The sequence below is a fragment of the Solanum verrucosum genome, unplaced genomic scaffold, assembly GCF_900185275.1.
Source record: "Solanum verrucosum unplaced genomic scaffold, falcon-dt-bn FXZP01000060.1, whole genome shotgun sequence".
NCBI lineage: Eukaryota > Viridiplantae > Streptophyta > Magnoliopsida > Solanales > Solanaceae > Solanum > Solanum verrucosum.
The window spans coordinates 5,330,536-5,351,291 of NW_026020129.1; the positions used below are offsets into that span (position 1 = coordinate 5,330,536).

The 20,756-nt window shown below is 34.3% G+C and overlaps 1 protein-coding gene across 1 annotated transcript; it reads right to left on the reverse strand.

Moving 5' to 3' along the window:
• Window positions 1-874: 874 nt before the first annotated feature.
• LOC125826945 (uncharacterized protein At4g17910-like) lies at window positions 875-7,970 on the reverse strand. The gene is made up of 9 exons (XM_049506296.1): window positions 7,789-7,970; window positions 6,955-7,028; window positions 6,163-6,250; window positions 3,161-3,287; window positions 2,984-3,076; window positions 1,597-1,726; window positions 1,436-1,487; window positions 1,294-1,338; window positions 875-1,099 (listed from the first exon to the last, which is right to left on the reverse strand). The coding sequence occupies exons 2-9, from the start codon at window positions 7,026-7,028 to the stop codon at window positions 962-964; spliced, it is 747 nt and encodes a 248-aa protein (XP_049362253.1). The 5' UTR covers window positions 7,789-7,970; the 3' UTR covers window positions 875-961.
• Between the last annotated feature and the right edge of the window lie 12,786 nt (window positions 7,971-20,756).

Consider the following 20,756-nt stretch of genomic DNA (forward strand, 5'->3'; position numbering starts at 1 on the left):
ACACACCCTTGTCTCAATATTTATTTATTCCTTTTATTTCAACAATTTATGATATCTGCCAAAGACCCAAACATATATATACTAAAAAAAGGTGCGTGAAATGATTGTTACAAAATTAAGGTGTATAATACAATTACATAAACTATAAGGGGGTCGTATGAATTCCACCAAACTACGAAACAATATAATATAATAATAATAATAATAATAATAATAATAATAATAAGTTTATCGTATTTATATTTGATATGGATTCTTTATTTTCGAACTACTTTACTGGCACTACCATATGCTTTCTTTAGTTCACCGAATATCATGTAGATTTCCTTCTCTCTGTAAGAATTTCTACAAATCTCAACATGAATACTCCGCTGTTACAAGACTACCAGTCATGAACTGACTTAGCCTTACTTAATGTCCCTACTCTATCCTCATCACTATTCGAATGTTATATTATATAAGTTTAGCTTAAAATACATATATATATTTTATATAAGTTTCATACAATAATAGTTCGAACATCTTTATCTCCTTTGTTCTTATATATTGGAACCAAGGTACCCTTTTCCACTCATTTATTATCTTTCACTCCTTAATATAACATTGAATAGCATGGTTAGCCATCACTTAACCTCACCAAGGCACTTCAAAACTAGTCTATCCTCATCATATCCTTTACTTCAACATAGGTTTATCTATAAATTCAGCTAAGGTTTCTATCTGTCACACATGTATGAATATCTACTAAGTCATCCTAGTAATTTGTATTGAGCAATTGACTGAAATAACCTCTCATCTGGCTTTAGTCTCACTATCTACTTTCAAATCTTGTCCAAAATCATTCTTAATACCCTTGATCTAAGTTTTTCTGCCTTTGCACTCAGTCTTGAAATAACTGATGAGAGCTGACGTCAGAAAACCCATGAACTTAAAGACACAAAAGTACATCCATCCGATAAGACTAACATGTATTTCTGCAAGCGCAAACTCCATTTACAAGTGTAGAACTGTTCGGAAGAAGAATCATGGATAGATGGAATGAGTAGCTACCACAGTCAAGCAAACAAAAGGAGCCACAGGGAATAGACAATTCCACATTCTAACTATGACAAAAAGAACTTTAATCAGCGTATAAGTAGATAGAATAACAGAGTGAATTATGGTCTTTAGTGGTATGAAAGAAACAGACTTGAAGGAAGAGTGCACGAAAACAGCTCAGAACATTCTTGAACACAATGCAGAAGAGGAAGTCCAGAACCATTTGGAAACAGAGCCAATTTCTATGAATCTTACCTGAAGGTTCATAGCCAATACTACAGTAACATAAGCCAGGTTGCACTGTTAAAAGAGATTATTAGTCACATAAAACTAGACTGAAAACTAAGATTTGCTATTGAAATTAAAAGAGGAAAACTCCCAGAGTAATACACTATACCATTCTGCGAGAAACCCTCTCAACATGCCTATCTAGCAAAACGGTCAACAACCTGCAACATGAAGAGGAAGCAACAAGCTTAGAAATATCAGCATTTAAATAGCAAGAAAGCAAACATTCAGGAAGTGGACAACAAAATACTCCATTGCCGGAAATCAGACCAGAATAGAAGACAGATAATCCAGACTCTAATCCTTGCCCAATCGTTTGTCCTCAACACATCATCTCCAGGTTTTCCAAAGAAAAGATAGTTGCCTAGTTGGACACAAACAAGGTACAACCCCCAATAACCTGATATCAAAAGAAATAATTTGCTAAACCAAAATAACCAATCATCAAATAAAAATGTAAGAAGATTGTGACAAGAAGTACTGAAAATATTATGATAACCACCATCGACCCAGCTAAAGTCGATAATGCTCATACAATGAAATTAAATATCACATTTGGTTTAAGATGACTCCCAAATACCTTCTGAGAAAAGATGAGTAAAATAGAAATAGCTAATTAATTCTTCAGTTAACATGTTTTGTTCTGCCTTGAAAAGAGAAGTCATCGTAAGAATTTAGCTTTCTTTCCTTGTTCCAGAAATTTGGGGAAGAACTTCAAAACTTGCACAACATTAACTTATTTTTTCCATCTGGAAAAGAACTATTTTTCTTCATTGAGTCTGGCGGGCGTGTGTGTGTTGATCTGGATGTTCATTTGTCCCAAAATCTACAAACTTACCTGACCCCTTTGTATTCCACTATTGGCAATACTTGATACATGTGTTAGATTCAACAAAGAACAGACCCAATGGATCCCCAGTTCTTACTATAATGAAGCTATATTACATGGACCAGCTTGCAAGATGTGAATATGTGATTACTGCTATATTGATTACTGTTATATTCTGAACATACTGAACTTGTCCTTAGCATAATATTTTATTTTGATTGATAAGCATTTGGAATCCAATGTTTGCAATTTTTTCTACACATAGGTACCTTTTCTGCAGTTCTCCCAACCCACATCAGAAACATTCACCTAAGTCCACGCATTAGTCACATAATTCTTCCATTTAAACAAATTAGCAAACCCCTGTATGCCATGTTAGGAAGCAGTTTACACGTGTATGCTAGACTGACCAAAGAAATACCCCACAAAAAAACTAAATAAAACCCCCACTTCTTGCTAAAATAAAGTTTCAATGATGAACTGCCCTTAATCTGATTACTACTATATTAACAACTAATTACGACACTTATATCTAAAAGTTTATTTTGATTTACAAGCATTGTGACACAGAACTTTAAAAAGTGTACATATATTGGAACCATTTACTTAACTCCACCTATATGAGCTAGTCTCAAGTCCAGAAAAAATTAAGGGGAAAGTTTCATATCCAAGTCAAAACGAAACGGGGAACCAGCCGATCTCTTCTTCAAAGAATTTCCAAAAAGACACAACGACCATAAAACTGAACAAGCCAGTAAGCAAATGCACGGTGTCAAAGAGAGAGAGAGAGAGAGAGAGAGAGACTGCTCTAATTTCACTTCACCTTACCAAAAATGCTAAAAATCCCTTCTTTGTTTTGACTGATGATGTCATTTGAAAGAAGATATTCATTTAGCCCAAGCAACAGGATGACCTCATATACTGAAAGGACAAACAACATTATAGGCTTACCAAGCATATGAGAAGGTACCAAAATTCTGAGATGGGCCAAGATTACAATAATACCTACTAGAATAAACCACCCCAGAATTCCACAATAACTTGGTGGAAGATTAATTATCGATGTCAAAATTGCTACACCAGCAAGAATGAAAAAGAAATTCCAGTGCACACCATATTCACCAACGCGAACCTATGACGAAGGAAATGACTTCTATCAGTATTAAGAATGACAGTTTGAAGAAATGCCTAGCAAATGCAGATGAAGAAAGGATCATAGTAGCTATGCAGGAAAACTACATGAAAAACATCTGTAAACACTGGTACAGATATACGATACATTTAATTGTTCATACAAACAGAAACACACATAGCCATAGGTACGCAGTACTCAGAAAGGAAGTTTAAAGCTAGACGACTATGACGCTTGTTGAGGACCCTTCTAAAAGTACCATTTTGACACAACAATATGATGAGAAAAGTTAACAATGATTGCTGCAGTCAAACATAGGAAAATAAGAACATTTTGACTTTTGAGAAATAGGAATGGAAAAACATTACACAAAGATCTCCCCTTCTCTTTTCCTTTTTTGCTAAGGTGTTGCACAAAGGTCTCCTTTCCTGCAACATAATTATGCATTTTAATTTTGACACTACTATTGTCCTGGCTTCACTAATCAATGAAAGGGAGTACACACCTTGCCAGTAAAACATTGGGCAATCGTGTCTCCAAATTTCACAGTTTACTAGTTAAGAAAGTAACACGTCATTTTTAAGAACTTAATATGCAACTAAAAGAAAATTCAGGTTATAACTAATCATTGAGCATGCTATCCATACTGTACTGAATGAGGAAGGGACCATTCATAAACAAATTCAGTATAAAGAGCTTCTTCAATAATTCCAATTCGTGGAAAGCCTAGAAGTACTCTTCCTTTGGTAGATCCAAGCCAAAACCTACTTCTAACAACTTGTTGGATCAAAGTAGTACATTATACATTTTCCCCAACAGTGGAGGGGTTTAATTCTCGTTACACATGATGTGGCAGAAAAGATTAATTCAACAAGTTGTCTTGCTTGCATTAAGATATAAACTTGCCGTGCATAATTTCAAAGTTGAGATAAATTTGACCATAATCAGAAATGATACAACTATACTACGCTTCAGTCTGAAACTAGTTGCAGTCGGCTATATAATTCCTCATTAACCATGTTTCTACAATTAAATTCTTCTAGGCCGCACCCAAGTGGTTTGAAGTGAGTTGAGAACCATGAGATCTAAGGTTCAATTCCCGGCGAAGGCAAAAACTTAGGTGGTTTCTTCTTTTTTGTCCAGGCTGGGTGGTTAGAGTTACCCGATACCTATGCTGATAGGAGGTAGTAGGTATCCCGTAAATTAGTCGAGGTGTACCAACTGGCCAGTTACGACAGTCATCACAAAAGGTCTTAATTCAGTCATTAAGTCCGTTTATTTTTTAGGTATGAATCTTAATTAATTGGATCTTAACCATTAAGAGCATTTTTATATTACAACCTCTTAATGGGTTTGAATAGACTTGAATGATTAAGATATGCAACAAAGACTTAATATCATTAAGATGTATATTTAAAAATTCCTTTTTTTATGACAAGGGAAACCTGCAGCCGCTATCCTTAAGGGGGTGTGGATAAGGTAAAAACTCTGCTCCTATGCAATAGCCTGCAAACCACACAAGAGAGGTAACCCGCACTAGACAAGCCCAGTGCGACGAGCTCAAACCATTGGGCCACTCCGAAGGGTGTAAATTTAAAAATTTCTACAAAGATGGTTCACCAATTCCATCCATTCGCTATTGTCACCATCACTCACCATTATTGATTACCACCATTGTCACCCATCATTATCTACCACCACCACCCACCCACAACTACCATCCTCAACCACAACCACCATTATTGCCAATCACTACAATCAGTTGTTGTCACCACTACCCACTATTTAACATCATCACCACCATTACCACAACAACCACCTATCACTACACACAATCATCATCATCGTCACCACTATGTATCGCAAACCACTGTCATTATTTACAACTACCATTAGCTATCATTATTATCCACAATCAACCAGTACTGTCAGTCACCATCACCACTAGCTACTACCCACAACAACATCATTAGACAACACTATTCTAATCGGCTCCCACAACCTCCACCACTAGCCATTACCACCAACCGCCAATAATTCTTTTAAAATATTTTGTTGATATATATTTTATTAACTTCTATATTTATTAAGTTTAAAGGCAAATTCAATTATTTAGTTTTCAGCTCTTAAACAATATCTTAATATTCAGATATGCATTCGAATTCAAACATCTAATCTGAATGCATATCTTAATATTCAGATGTGTATCCAAATTCAGACGTCTTAGTCTTAATAAGAACAAATGCAGCCTAAATATATTCCCGTCTAATTGCCTATATAGAGCTTTTACAAATGCTACTTGCATTTTCATGTACCATATCTTTCACTTTCAAGAAACTATACTTCTCTCGGCCTACCTCGTCCCATGTTATCACATACTACCTTAGTTTCACACCAATAGAGCGACATATCTGGAGATTGATGCAGGATATGACCAAACGATCTCAAGCGACCTTCTCTTATATTATCCTCAATATGCTACTTGCTTCTTCTAATGTGATCATTTTTAATCTTGTCTAATCTTGTAAATCGCACATCCAGCTTGGCATCTGCATTTCTATGGCACTCATCTTGTGGATGTGTTGGACATAATCAGAAATACAAACAAAAAAATAAGCCAAAAAGCTCATGATTAAGACACCCTATCACAAGACATTCTCAAAATCGTCTTCGCTATTTCGGGAATGCATTATATAGGGTGGAGGTGGATACACTGCACATTCAAGTTATCCACTCACCAAATCATTCTCACGGGCAGAAGTGTCCCCCCTCGTGAATGTTTCTTGGATTTAAATCTCCAAATTTTGTCCCCCACAACCAGGGTCAAAGAAAAAGAATAACATTGGTAATGTAGAAGAATTAAGATTCCATTAACCTGATAATCAACACTTGAAGTGAAAAAGATTCGAGCAAATCCCAGGACTATGAGTAGACAAGTTGAAGAAATTGCATTTCTCAAATTCCTGGAAATGTAAAGTGCCAATTAAGAAAGTGCAAAATTTTATTTATCAAATGAATAAAAGAAGAGAATTGATTAGATAATTACAGACCAGAAATTAAATAACAGTTCTAATCAAGCAATATAATCTGACTTGTACTTTTGTAGACCTAGTACAGAGGAATATATTCCTTTGTCAAATGAATCAAGAAGAGAATCAATTATAATAGTAATGGAACAGAGTTCTGACTCTCATATTGAAAAAACATCATCTGACTGTATGTTTTGATTGAAAGCCCTAGTACAGGGGAATCAATTATAAATAGCTATATGGATTCCAGGAGAAAAAAATTCTGTCTTCATCAACATTATGTGGACTAATGATTGGTTTGAGAGATACATTGACCAGCCCAAAGAATCAAATAGTAGGGTTTCTACAGAAGTATATATAAATGATAGCCAAAATTTCTTACGGGCCATTTGGTTTGAAGTATTAGAGAAAACAATACTAGTATTAGAAATTATGCAATATATGATATCTTTAATTCCAACATAACTACTCTCAGAATTACTAAGACACCCTAATCAGTACTATTCATATACACCCTACTAAACGACCCCTAAAGAGAAACATGTCAGTCAAACTATATAGCACCATCCAGTCATCTACAAGAGGTAAAATCTCAACAATGGTCATGATAAAAGTTCAAATCGAGAATCATCACTTACGTTTTTGCAATTCCACGTGCTTGTCGTGAAACCAATGCATTTGCCACAATAAACGAACCTACTCCAATGTCCATCTGATACAACCACAAGGTAAGCATAAGGTACCTAATTCTAACTCCAGTTTACATTTCGGCAAAAGGTTTATCAGAAGTAGTCAGTTGACAGAACCAGGATGAAAAACCTAAACAAAAAGATGAATCAATGAAGTTGAGCTCAATACAATGGAACTGACTATAGTAGGACGACATAAAAGTGAAGGAAAAATAGAGAGAAGAACTTTCATAATGACAACTTGCAAATAAGCATATGCTAGCGAAAAAAGCTACCCTAGGATTTATTTAACATGTCAATGCCTAAAATGAGATAGAAAATGTAATTTTAAGAACTATACAAGGAATTTTGCTGTGTTTGGAACAACAAGAGAGTACACACAGTAATACTAATCAATCACATAGAACAACCCCGGTCTACTCTAGAAAACAATACCAATAAATCATCTCTTCTATTCCATTCGTTAACTAGAAAACAATACCATCAAATCATCTCTTATATTCCATTTGTTTCCTTTCCAGAAATAACCCTTAATATTACAATTATTTACTGTCACAATCCTTAATCTCTACATCTCAAAGAAAACTTTGCGTTAAGAAATTTTTGAACTGATACAACCTAAATCCTAGCCAACAATGTTGTTAAAGGGTCGTTAGAACTTCCGTTTCGCCTTATAACTGAGCAACTGCAGATTGGGATGTTCCCAATAGCTCAGCCGGCGCTTCAGTGCACACATTAAGGTATTAGCACAAATATGGCAATAGAATACAGATAGTTGTTTACCAAGCCAGTACCGTAGGTCTCTGTTTTAGCATATCTCCTAGGAAATATCTTGAAGTCAACAGCCAGAATACATATGCATGCCAGAAAATTCTGCAGCAATCATACCTAAAATCATAAATAGTAACTCCAGCAATAAAAGGAAACAAAAGTAGATGAAAGCATAATGTAAATAATGGTTATTCTGCATACCATAGCAACCCTGTATGCAGATATTTGTCCTAAGAGATCGGACCCCCTCTTCCTGAGAAACAGAAAATCCAGATCTGCATTGAACATGAAATACCGTTACATACAATAAGCTACATGAAATACATGTAAACAGCTTCATGGAATAGCTGTAGAATTCTATGATTAGATTACCTTCTAGCTAAAATAAAGAATGTCACCAATTAGGTCATCCCAACTGCATTAGTATATGTCCAATCTGCCAGAATCTGAGATTGAATAGTTACTCATTTGATTAAGAATATCAAGCATTAAATCAAGTTCTCAAAACTTGAGATCATCTAGCACGCAGGAAACAACTACTTCATCAACAAATGACTAGAAACGACAACCAGTTTATAACTAAATCTTCTTTCTCTTTCCTTTTCATTCAGATGTTAATATAATAGAGATCTTTTCATCCATTTATTCAACTTGTTAAAATGAATCACAAGTATTGTTGGTATTATAGAACGGACAGAGAACACTTAAGAGTTAAACATAAAATGACTGGAAATACAATGCAGAGGACATCAAGAGTCCCTGAAGCAAGATATGATCCCATGTTCTTCTTACAAACAACTGCATTAACGTTATCATCTTTCTTTGACAAGGTCTCTGCAAAATTAGGATCAGATGCCTCACAAAGGGGTGAAGTGAATACAGTTATTTGCCACATAAAATGGTGAAACAAGAAAAGGAAATGGAAATAAAGTACAACTAACGTCACAAACAAAGTGTTAGGACTTCTTTCGTCAAACAATACAACTAATCAAGCAATTCTGAGTTTGGGCAACAGTGACCAGACTAAAATAAACGGGTCTTCAGGAAGTTCATTGACCACTACAGGATCAACACATTAGCAAAAGATTTTAGTTGTTGATAAATTTGAAAAAAGGCCTAATGTATCTGTTGTTATATCCAAGAAAAACTTTTTTTTTCACTTAACAGTATTACGAGTTTCACGCCCAACTTCAAAACTGGACCTTCTTTTGGACAAGAGAAAGTCTAGCAATTTCTATTTTAGGTGCAATGAGTATTAAATTTAGACAGCAAGTAGGATGATACCACTATAATAGTTCTTCATGATCTCTTGAGAAAGGTCTCAATGATAGTATCTCCTCAATAAAGTGCATTTATTGTCAATTAGTTTTACTCAGAACCTTTTACGTGAGAAATAGACCAAAGATTATCCCAAAACTCTAGCTCCCAGTTTTATAGCTTCAAATATATCCCAAGTCCCGTTCACTTTACTCCAAACGGAATTCTAGAACGTTCGGTCTACTTCCTTTAAGTTTTCATACTCTTCCCAAACCAATCATTAGTCCCACATTATGTCCTCAGCTTTACCCTCTGAAAGACCAAGAGACCCTCAAAAAGAATTTTCATAGACCTCAGTATAGTAGTAGCTTAGCATACTGATAACCTGTTAACATGTAGGAGTCACACTAATACACCATTCATTACATCTTGCCTAGGAGGTTCAGTTAGTTCAGATCCTCCCCTTCTTCAACATTTGTTGTTTTACTACTACTAACTTATCCAGAAGTATTTTGCATGACGGAAGAATTGCATTGACTTAGTTATTTCTTGTCAGTGGATTTAGTTAAGCTTTTTCTGCCCAAAAATTAAGAACCAATGGAAGGTTTTTTTTGGAGGATAATAAAAATGGATCTATAAAATTCTAGGACTTCAACTATTATTTGATGTAAAACATAAATTAACAAAGTGGGATGATGAATTCAGAATACTGTACAGTCCTTTCTTTACTTTCTATAAGTCAAAATGTAACAAAATGATAACCTTCTCCTCTTCTTTCTTTCCAAACTGACTACAAATACTCAGACTCCAAATTAAAAAAATAAACTACCAAGTACCAAAACAAAAATTGAAAGAAAAGTTAGGTTCTTTTTTCCAATCAGTCCCTCACCGGTGGTGGTGGAAGGTGACAGGTACTTGGTAGATTAGTCAAAGTGCAACAAAGCTAACCCAAACACCTTCATTACAAAAATAAATAAGTAAACGAATAATGTTTTCAAACCAACTATATCCATATAAACAGTTTGGTCTTTGTCACATTTAGCTAATCGTAAGAAAATAATACAAATACTTAATAAAAAGGAGGAGAATACATAATTTTTTCTTCTGTATCATTCCAATTTTGCCTGATGGCAAACTATTTAGGGCTCAAATACAAGCTTTACAGCATCTAAAATGAAAAAACCCGAAGAAAAAAAAAACAATTAACTAAAACTTAATAAGAAAGATGAATAAAATGTTATGACAGGATAAAAATGATACAATGTTGTGCTATTTCACACCTTTTTTGGAACTGGAATATACTGAACGTAGAAAGAGGAGCATCTGAATCACAACACAAAAACAAAATTAAAATAAAACACATAATAGTTAAGTTGTCCATATGCGGTCATCATTAGTTGTATTGGGTTATGAATGCTCACGAAATGAAATAATGCATTTATTGCAAATGATGTACCTTTACATTTGAGTTTTATACATGATCAATGTAAATATTTTTTGCACTATCAGGTTAGCAGATTTACATTAACCTTCTTGATAAAATGTGCTACCCACATGAAAAAATTATTTATGTTACGTTGACAATGTATATTATTTATTAAACTCTTATGTTTTATTGTGCTTTTTATTTTGGCTTTGAAATTTGGGGTTGAGAAAAAGGTTGGGATGTTCATTGTTCAACTAATTTGAGATATTAGACGATGCTATTGATGTAATGAAATTGGAAGATGGTGTACTTCAAAACATGGTAAAGTCTCTGATTTGTATTCACAAGTTGCAATCCTTGATTGTTTTTCATTGTATTGAGTTATTTTTCATAATATTGGCAATTTTAACAAATCTACAATGATTTTTACTCCACTATATACATATTTGGTCACCTATGGAAGTAGTTTGAAAAGATAATTCAGCAATTATTTGGAAACCTTTCCTCATGTTGGGAACCAAAATGAGGTACAAGAAGCAATGTACAGTGTACTTCAAACAAAATTTGAATTGTACGAGTAGGGTTAAAATAGTAAATTCCCTTTATCCACTCTCTCACCTCTGCTTCTACTCTTTCTTCTCTGCCTGACAACATTGACAGCCATTTTAAACCTTCAACGGAGTTAAACTTTACTTCAGAGTCTCACTCCAACTTCTTAAGTTCTTTCAATTGTTTACCTGGTAAGTATTCTTGTGTGGTATTGGCCCTCTTCCCTTATGAATTTTTACTCTTTTTTTTCCATTATTGTGTTTATGCTTCCTATTATTCTACTGATTTATCTTATTTATAGGTCTTTCACAATTTTTCTTGGATTCTTTTGAGTTCTTATAGATGCCTCTTGAAATACATGCATAATTTTGTTTTCAATATTTTGCAGTTTCTAGCTCTAAAATACTAAAATATTAGTAGTATTTTCTTATCAATATATGATACTTTTTGCAGATAATTAATGGCTTGATGCGGTGGCATGTTTGACGAAATTTCCCATGAAGGTAAGACTTGTGTGTTATGAAGAGAGATTAGTTACAAGAGTTGATTGTTTTGGCCAGATGATTCAAGGTGCTAATGAAGTTGAATGGTGGGCTTAGGTGAATAGACATTTTCCCTTATAATATCTTTTTTTCATATGGTATTTTCCCCAAAAAATATTGAGAAAGAATTTGAGTTGCCGAATTCTTTGATGTTGTCATGAAATTAGAAGTGATAACGTAATGCTGAAAATTCAGGGTAAGTTTTCAGTATTGATCTTTTTGTTATTTGAACTACATTTTTGAAAAAATTCAGCTACTAATATAGTAAGTTGAGGTGGTATTCAAAGACAAATTATTTAAATACAAAGTCAAAATAACAAGCAGGTTGAATCAGGCGAAAAGGTTGATTTCTGGCTCTCCAATTTCCAAGTCCTTTAAGGTACCATTCCACATTTTCTTAAGAACCTTTAAACTTTTGGCAATGGACCGTCATGTTGGTGTTGCATTTATTTTTAGCAGTTGTTCTTGGATAAAAGCTGAAACTTTAATATTGAAAATTTCGTTACTAGATTGAGTTCTAGAAGTCTGTCATATGATATTATGCTTTGTCAAAGTTTTTGTTTCATGTGTTCATATTAGTTAGATACAATTGATAATGTTAAAAATATTTTTCATCTGATCAATCCAGAAAAAAATGAACATAAGAAATGTAGCAAATAAGTAATAATGTTGACGCTAGAAAATTTTTGAGAAATGAGAGAGTAATAAAATGTCCGGGTAATGGAAGAATCCTATAAGACTATTAATTTAACGCTGAAACGAACTCTTTTCTTTAATCTTGAGTTTGTTGCTCAAGAGTAGCTACTAACTCCTAACCTTTTTTTAATCATATGTGAAATAGGAATAGTAATTTGAGTATGCAATATAATAATATTGTGTTAAGAGTGCTGTCATATGCTTCTTATAGAGAAATATCAACTTCATGTTTTCTCTTTTATTTGTAGCATAATATTCTTTCATCAAAATTTTTTGTCATGGTCATTAATGAGTTCCTTGTTTTGCTTATTGCATTTGAAGGTTTGTCAATGAAATAGATGAAAAAAATGGAGGTTTTGCTTGGTCCAACTATGAGCTCTAAAATGTATGTGATTATCTTTCGCAAACATTTTTAGCTAATTTATTGTCACATACATTTTTTTGAATATGTTTACTCTTTCCATGTCCCTCAATAGAAGTAAAACAAACATTTATTTTGTATTTCACGAGAGACGATTTTGTATATGAGATGTAGGTGAGACGAAGAACATTTTTAGTATGCGCTCTTTTTATGTCCCCAGATTAAGAAGCATAAGGATAGGTAGAGCATGAGCTCTTGAAGACTAAGTTGTTGTATTATATGTTAAATGTAATAAAAGGATTTTCTTAGTGGTTTATACAACATCAAGGTAATATTATGTTATTCAAACTTAAGGTCTGATTTGATTGTGAACTCTGGGCGGCCCAAAGTAAGAATGATTTTTTTGTTTTAGAACTACCCAACTTCCATATTTGAATGTGTAGCAGCCATTAAAAAAATATCGATTGAGTGCTTATAGCTTTAAGGTGGAATAGAACTACAAAAAGTTGGGGTTGATGTTCATAAAAATACAAATGGTGAAGCTTGCCAATTGTAAATCAAATATGTACAAAGAGTTGCACTAGTCGGTACTGACAGGTGCAGCCTTTGGTATTTTTATACATATGTTTGGAAAACACTTGCCTAAATTTCCATTTTGCAAATATAGGAGGATTGACAGTACTCTCAATTTCAATTGGTGGATAGTTATGAGAGTAAAAATTATTAAATGAGTTTAGATGATTAATATACAAAGTGAAAACGTGAGAGATCTACTATTGAGTTCCTGTCATATCAGAGTCAACAACTTTGTTCGAACTGATCGTTACACGCTTGTGAGCAATTTTGTAAAAAGAACCTAAAAAATAAAGAGTTACAAGTGACTATTACAAACTCTTACATGGAACTCTAGTGAAGAACTCATGCCTTTGATTTGCTTCATTAGATTATGTTCGAATACCACTTGATTGTATGAAGAGCTCCTACTTTGTTTTACTGAGTTTATTCTAGGATGTGAAATTGAGTTTGCCTTATATGGGTCAATTTATGCATACTGAACGTCAACATCAGTTGTGGTATTATGTGTATTAAACTTTATTGCTGAAATATTGTAAAGATGTACAATTTCTCAAATGGGTGGATTTGCTGATCTCCACAACCAACTATACAAGAATATTGGAAACAAATGGAATTGGGTATTTCAAAACAGGGAAGTCATATTTGTCGCTTCGAAAAATTCGTCATTTTTGCTTTTTTGCTTATTTGTTTCTGGTGTGAAGGCTTGAAAACTTTATCTAAACTATCATGTGTGTGTAAGCTTCTTACCTGAAATTCAATCATCGATTCACATAGGAGAAGTGAATTTTTGATGGTTGATGGGTGTTTTGATAAATAGTTGGCGGTGTAGTTCAATAATGAAACTAAAATATAAGGACACTTTAGGAGTTCTTTTAACCATCAACTCTTTGTTTCTCATTTCTCGCAGAATGATTTTTTGTTATTCCCTGTTAATGAAATAGATAATGCCCATGAACCTATACGAATTTTTGAAATATAGTCTTCCAAACTACTTATTTTTGCTCCTCCAGGAGGTGATGGATATATGTGAAAAAGAAAGTTAGTGTATGACTCATGTTGGATGGCATTATTAATGTTACAAACGATTGTAAAACACTTCTAATGTTATGCATTGATATTTATTTTTCACAATTATATATCAAGTAAAAGTGATTTTTTGCTATGTTCTTTTTATTGTTTCTTGCAGGCCGCATGAAAATATGCCTTCGATTTGGATTGTGTCAGGAATGATACAAATGATATGATTCCCTCTGCTGACTGTAAGACGCATATTATATTTCTCCATTTGTTTGAGTAAATTCTATCATTTTTTTGAGATATAAAATTACAAGCTATGTATCAATGTTATTTTGGACATTTCATATTTATAGGAAATGCACTGATGGTAGCAGCATGTGGTGCTATAAGTTTCATATTTTAACTCTTTATTGTTTTGTCTACTGAATTTCCCATTCAGATTCAAGTGATGATTCAATATGATGACATTGTTGTTAAATCGGAATTTATCTTTTTTGGCCAAGTAGACTGGGTATTGACATTTTAATTATGTTGCCTAATCCTATATTAACTTAGGCGAGATATAATAATTTTAAACTATGGAAAGAAATATAAGGCAAATTGATAGTAGTATTTATTTGATGTATGTCTTCCCCCCATGCTATAAATATGACATAGAAGTTTTATGAAAGAAACATAATGAGAAGTGGAAAAATGACAAAGAAACAGAGAGAACAAGGCGATACATCTAATAAAGTGGGACAATGTCACATTGGACAAGAAAATAGTAGCCTTAGAAATAAATAGATGAAGGAAAAAAATAATTTACTCACGTTATGAAAATATATTGTGGAAGTAGAGGTAATTTTTAAAAGGGTGATTACAAAAGTGTGGGTTCAAAAAGGTGAATGGTTATATACAACTTTACAGGGCCATATGACAGTGAAATTTGGATAACATATAAGGTATGTGGATTCTTTTAAACTAATTATGTTTTGTTTCAGGTGATGGAAGAAAAATAGCATTGGGGCGGCATGGCACGACAACTGAAGAAGTCATATACTTCTGTTTTGTAGCACCACAACATTTAATGGGTATTGTATAAAATTACTTCATACCAAACAAAGAAATCTTCTTTTAATACATTGTTTTATCCATTTCTTATCCCATTTCAGTTAGTTCTCTCTATTTGATCAGAGGTCCAATTTAACAGTTTCTTCAAGCTTTGCTTAATTTATTTTGTAAGTTGAAATATCTTACTTTTGACTATCTAATGCCTACTTGATGTTATGATTTTATCTGCGAATAGATTTTTGGAGTCCATTTATATATAATTTAGCAGCTTGTGATGCTTCATTTTGACAATCATGTCAATCATATCCCCCAGATCCACAAAAGACATTATGACCAACAACGGATTGTCCAATTAATATTAAAATAATATATTTTTAGGATGTTAATGAAATGCTTTTAACTTCCTTGCTGACTAATTATGAAAGAAAGGGGCAAGGTATTAAGAATGTATACGGTGCTACTTCAATCAAGTAAGTTTTGCTTTTTTGGTGATTATCTTTATTTTATATGTAAAATGTGGATATGGATGGAAAGATTTTATATATGCTCTTTTTTTTATTTGTAGACATACTTATATGTCGAACCATTTCTTTAGGAATTTACTCTAATTGTTCCCGTGTCATGGAAGATGAAGAGTTACCAAATCCTTGGTAATTTTCCTTGACTTTGTATTAATATATACTATAAGTACTATTTGACTCCTCTGTGATTCAAAAACGTTTGATACACTCGCCAATTGGAACTTTTGGATCCTTACTCGCTTTAACAATTGTATTGCTGAGTGAGGTAAGTGACCGAGAAAAATAGTCAACTTCTAGAAACAGAACAACAAGCAGGTCAAACCAAGGGAAATGATTGATTTCAGATTCTCTAATTTCAAGCCTTCAGGTACAATTTCAAACCCTTTTCAAGCTTTTAAGATTTGTAGGGAACCATAGTGTTCTATTTTGGATGATGTTGTATTAGTATTTAGTAGTTATTCTTAGATAGAAGTTATGCTTTTAATATGATCTAAATTTTTTATGTTATTTTTGTATTGTTTGAATTGCAACTTCTAATATATTAGCAGAATCGCAGACGATACCAAAACACCATAGTTTATCATATTCATAATTATAATTCTGGAATTGAGAGGATGATCATACAGTAGGAGACTAATGATGTTTGGAAATGATTTAGGTAATATTCATTTCCTTAATGAGGTATTATCTGTATTTTTGACACACATAATATTTTATGAAGAAGTTTTCACATTTTATGTGATTATGCATGTGGGATAGGTTTTGCTTTAAAAAATTGTTGTTCAACTTTTCCTTTATTGAATTGAAAATCTGAAGTTACGAGTAGTAAACTGAAATGAAAGGATAAAAACGTAGCTATAACATGTTTTTATCTAAGTCAGGCGCTCAAATTATTAATGTTAGAGGTAAGGATAATGTCAAAGCAAGTCTGACCCGTTCCTTTGTATCATTATCTTTAATTTGCTTGAACTTATAAGGTTCTTATCGTTTTGTTAGATATAGAAGCTACAATGTCTAAGTGCAGTAATTTAAATAGCATCTTTGTTGAGCTTTGTAAAACAAATAGAATATAAAGTACATGATCTTTAGGAGGAAAAGAAAAAAAAATCTATCTGTAATATCTTAAGATGGCTTCCTGGTAGCCAAAATAAATCTATCCATAAATCACCTTCTTATGAATTTAACTTTAATAGAGATTGTGGCTCATTTCTGTAACATCCGGTAAGTTGAAATAACTATGAAGAGGCTTAAAAATCGAAAATAGTCATTTTTGGAAAGAATTTAAAATTCTGGAAATTTGGCTAAGTATGGGAAAAAGGGAGTTTTTGGCCAACTTTGAGCAGTAATAACTCCTAGCTCAGAATGATATAGGAGTAGTTCCAATTATGGTTGCGAAGCTTGTAGAATGATCTTTCCAACGCCACCGAGTTTGCTCGATTCTAAGTTCGTATGACTAAGATATGCCCTTTGAAAGTTGGCAGTTCACAGGGAATCCGTCCGGAAATTTTAAGGGCATTTTGGTCTTTTTCCTAGCTATTTCTTTTGAGGTTATATTGTTGTGTTAGGCTGATTGTGGATCCTTTTTGTCCCATTTTAAAAGAATTAGAGTTAGGGTTCTTGAGTGAAGAAGAGAAGAAGAGAGAAAAAAGAAAAGAAGAAGAGGAGATCAAGGAGTTTTCGTCAAGATTATCGTGGATTTTCGTCGGGGGTCATCCCTATCAAGGTATGTGAGTCTTTAGTGTGGGTTGATCCTTTCCCCCACACACCAAGCTCATTTTCATTATTGAGAAAGATTGAATATGTTGTTGAAGTTGTTGGGTTGTGTTGTTGATGTTGTTGATTATGTTGTTGAAGTTATTGTTGGTTGTGGGACATGATTTGGTTGTGTGTTTGAAGTTAAATCTCTTGTATGTTGAGGGATTTTATGATCCTTAGTGGTTGGGATTGGAACCCTTGAAGTTAGGGTGGTTTAGAGTTGAAGAAAAGAGGGAGAAAAGTCGAGTTTCTGGGCAAGGGGGTTGGCGCGTCGCGCCTGGCAGCGCGCCCCAAAGGGGGTTCTGAAGTTTCCCCCTTGGGGCGGCGCGCCACTCAGTACGCCAGCAGGCCCTCTCTGAAGTTTTGGGTTTGGCGCTCCGCGCCTCTCAGAGCGCCAAGTCTTCCCATTCCTCCCCTACTTTTTCATGCATGTTCCTAGGTATTATACCTATGGTTCCTAGTTGTTTCCAACACTCTGTAATGACCCGAAAGGTCATTTTGGTAATTTTTCGTGGAAATGACTATTTTGCCCTTTCGGTAGTTGCCCCGAGTCCCATGTTTTGTGGTTGTAAAGTTGGTTTGAGGAAAAGTTGGTAAAAAGTTGAGTTTTTGAGAAGTTGAGTTTTTATGAGTTAAAGTTGGTTAAAAAGTGCTTTTTCGAGTCATTTGGAGTTTCGGGACTCGGATCGGATTTCCGTCGATTCCGACAGTTTTAGAATGTCGAAACGGGTCTGTGTGAAGTTACGGAGTCGAATTTGGAGTTGAAACGAAGAATTGAGGTCCTAAGTTGCTAAAGTTGTGAAATTTTGATAAAGAGTTGACTTTGGTCAACATATGAGGTTCCGAGGCTCAGATTGAAATTCCGAGAGTACCGTTGGTTTCAGGAGGCGATTCTAAGTCTAGAATGAGTCTTGGTTGAATTTTTAGACGCTCCGTTTGAGTTTCGAATTTTTTTGGCGTTAAACTAGTTTCTTAGCATCTTATTGAATTTCGGGTCAAGGAGTCCTCGAATTCAAATTCCGACGGTTCCATTGAGTCCGGAACGTCGAATTTAGTGGGGGTACATATTTAGTTTGTGTGCACGAGATTCCGAACGAATCCCGAGGGTCCAACGGGGACTTAAACTTTGGTTTTAAAATTGTGTGCAGCTGCTGTGTATTTTAGCTGCAACAGCAGTTTCTTCCCCTTTTTTTAAAAGCCAAAAACAGTAGTCATTTTCCCCCAACTTGAAAAATACCCATTTCTCCATTTTTAGACTTTGAGAGCTCAAAAATAGGTGATTTCAAGTGGGTTTTCGCAAGGAATTCATTAGGTAAGTTATTTCCAACTTATATCTTTGATTTCCATCGATTATTTATGGATTTTAACATCAAAATTTGAGATCTCAACTGAAAAATTTGGGGGTTTTTGCCTAATCCGAATTTAATAGAAAATTTGAGTTTGTGAACTCATTTCAACTCCTTTTTCGAAACGGTTTTCACTATTGGATTCTAAATTTCTTGGGGAACATTTTTCACAAAAAATTTCCAGATTTCGAGAATATTTTTCGGAACGAGATTTTTTTGACCATTTTACCCTTTTCTCCAAATTTCACAATATTGGTGTTGTTAGATTCGTATTGATTGTGAGATTCCATTTATGAATAGATTGTGGTGATTTGGAGCGTGCTCGGAAGGGTAAAACTCAAATTTGAGTTACTAGTTGAAGTGTTTTGAGGCAAGTGGCTTCTAAACTTTGTTAAACTCTTAGACTACACATGACTACTTTCCTAATTGTGTTGGGGAGTAATGGGGATTGAGGATGAGTTTTATTTGTTGATTGAAATTGTTGTAATTGAAAGATGGGGAATAAAACGAGCTAAATGTGTTATATGTGACTTGAATTTGTTGAATAAGTCATGTGATAACTGATATTGAGGGGATAGAAGAGCATGAGTAGGCTATGATTGATACAGACGATGTGTAATACTATGATGTGGTTGTGATTGAGACAGATGATGTGTAATACTATGATGTGATCGTGATATGGTTGTGATTGAGACAGATAATGTGTAATACTATGATGTGATCGTGATATGATTGTGATTGATGACATGTGCATATTCATTATTCATCCCAAGTATGAACTATCTGTTGCATGAGTTCTGAGACACTGATATGAGGACGGATGGATATGAGACACAGTCGAGACTAGCTCCGGCTAGCGATTTGGATGCCGATGGGATCTGGTTCCGGCGGTGATACATGGTCCATGTGTGGCCCCCATGGGTTCTGATTTGAGTATTCAGCGCGGTCTGATTACGTCAACAGATGTGTATCTTAGGACAGACATGCATCACGACTACATGACATCATTATTGCATTTGCATCGCATTTGACTTCATCTTTGTCTGTGGTGTGTGGATTTTTCCTATTTGCCCCTCTTCATGTGATATATGATCTATTTGCTCTTACATGAGGATATGAGATTGATGTTGAGACACTGTTAGATATATCTGTTGATTATGAATTGTGTAGTATAGGTTGTTGGTTCGCTGTTAGAATGAAGTTTCGGTGGTTCGGTTGGGATTGAAAGGAGTTGTTTGTAGCTGCTAGTTTAGCTTAGCTTAGTGTTACTTGCGAGTACCTGTTGCTTTTGGTACTCACCCTTGCCTCTACACAATTGTGTAGGTTGACAGCTCTATCAGATCCGACTTATTACTCATCTTCAGATTAGAGCTTCCAGACTTACTTGAGAGGTAGCGGTTCATTCCAGACGTGCCCTCAAGTTATCTATATTTATTGTTCTGTTCTATTCTAGAACTTTACTATGAGACTTGTATATTTTATTCAGATTCTGTATTAGAGGTTTGTACATGTGACAACCAATTCTGGGGTTATGTTGAGTTTATTTAAAGACTTCCGCTTATCTTTCTATCTTATTCTTGTTTTATAAATTCTATATCGTCGGGTTTTTGGGTGTTAGGCTGACGTGTCCGGTGGGGTTTGGGCACGTGCCATCACATCTGGTTTTGGGGTGTGACACACTCTAAGGTACATTTAGACATCCCGAATTAATCCATAAACATGTGATCATATACCTTGAATCCATAGTTCAATCCGAGGCAAGTTAGGATCAAAGTCAAAGTGAAGTTAGAGTCAAGTCAAGTAAAGTTAAGAAGTAGGTCCAAGCAAGTCTTTAAAGCTTTTCAAGAATCGTTATTGAACGTTATAATGTCCTTTTAAGGT

Bases quoted from the DNA above. Each gene is read 5' to 3' on its own strand.
- LOC125826945 (XM_049506296.1), bottom strand. From the start codon at position 7,028: ATGGACATTGGAGTAGGTTCGTTTATTGTGGCAAATGCATTGGTTTCA. The intron at 3,288-6,162 runs GTTAATGGAATC...CCTTCGTCATAG, and splicing joins CTTCAAGTGTTGATTATCAG to GTTCGCGTTGGTGAATATGG. The intron at 1,100-1,293 runs GTAAGATTCATA...TGTCATAGTTAG, and splicing joins TATTGGCTATGAACCTTCAG to AATGTGGAATTGTCTATTCC.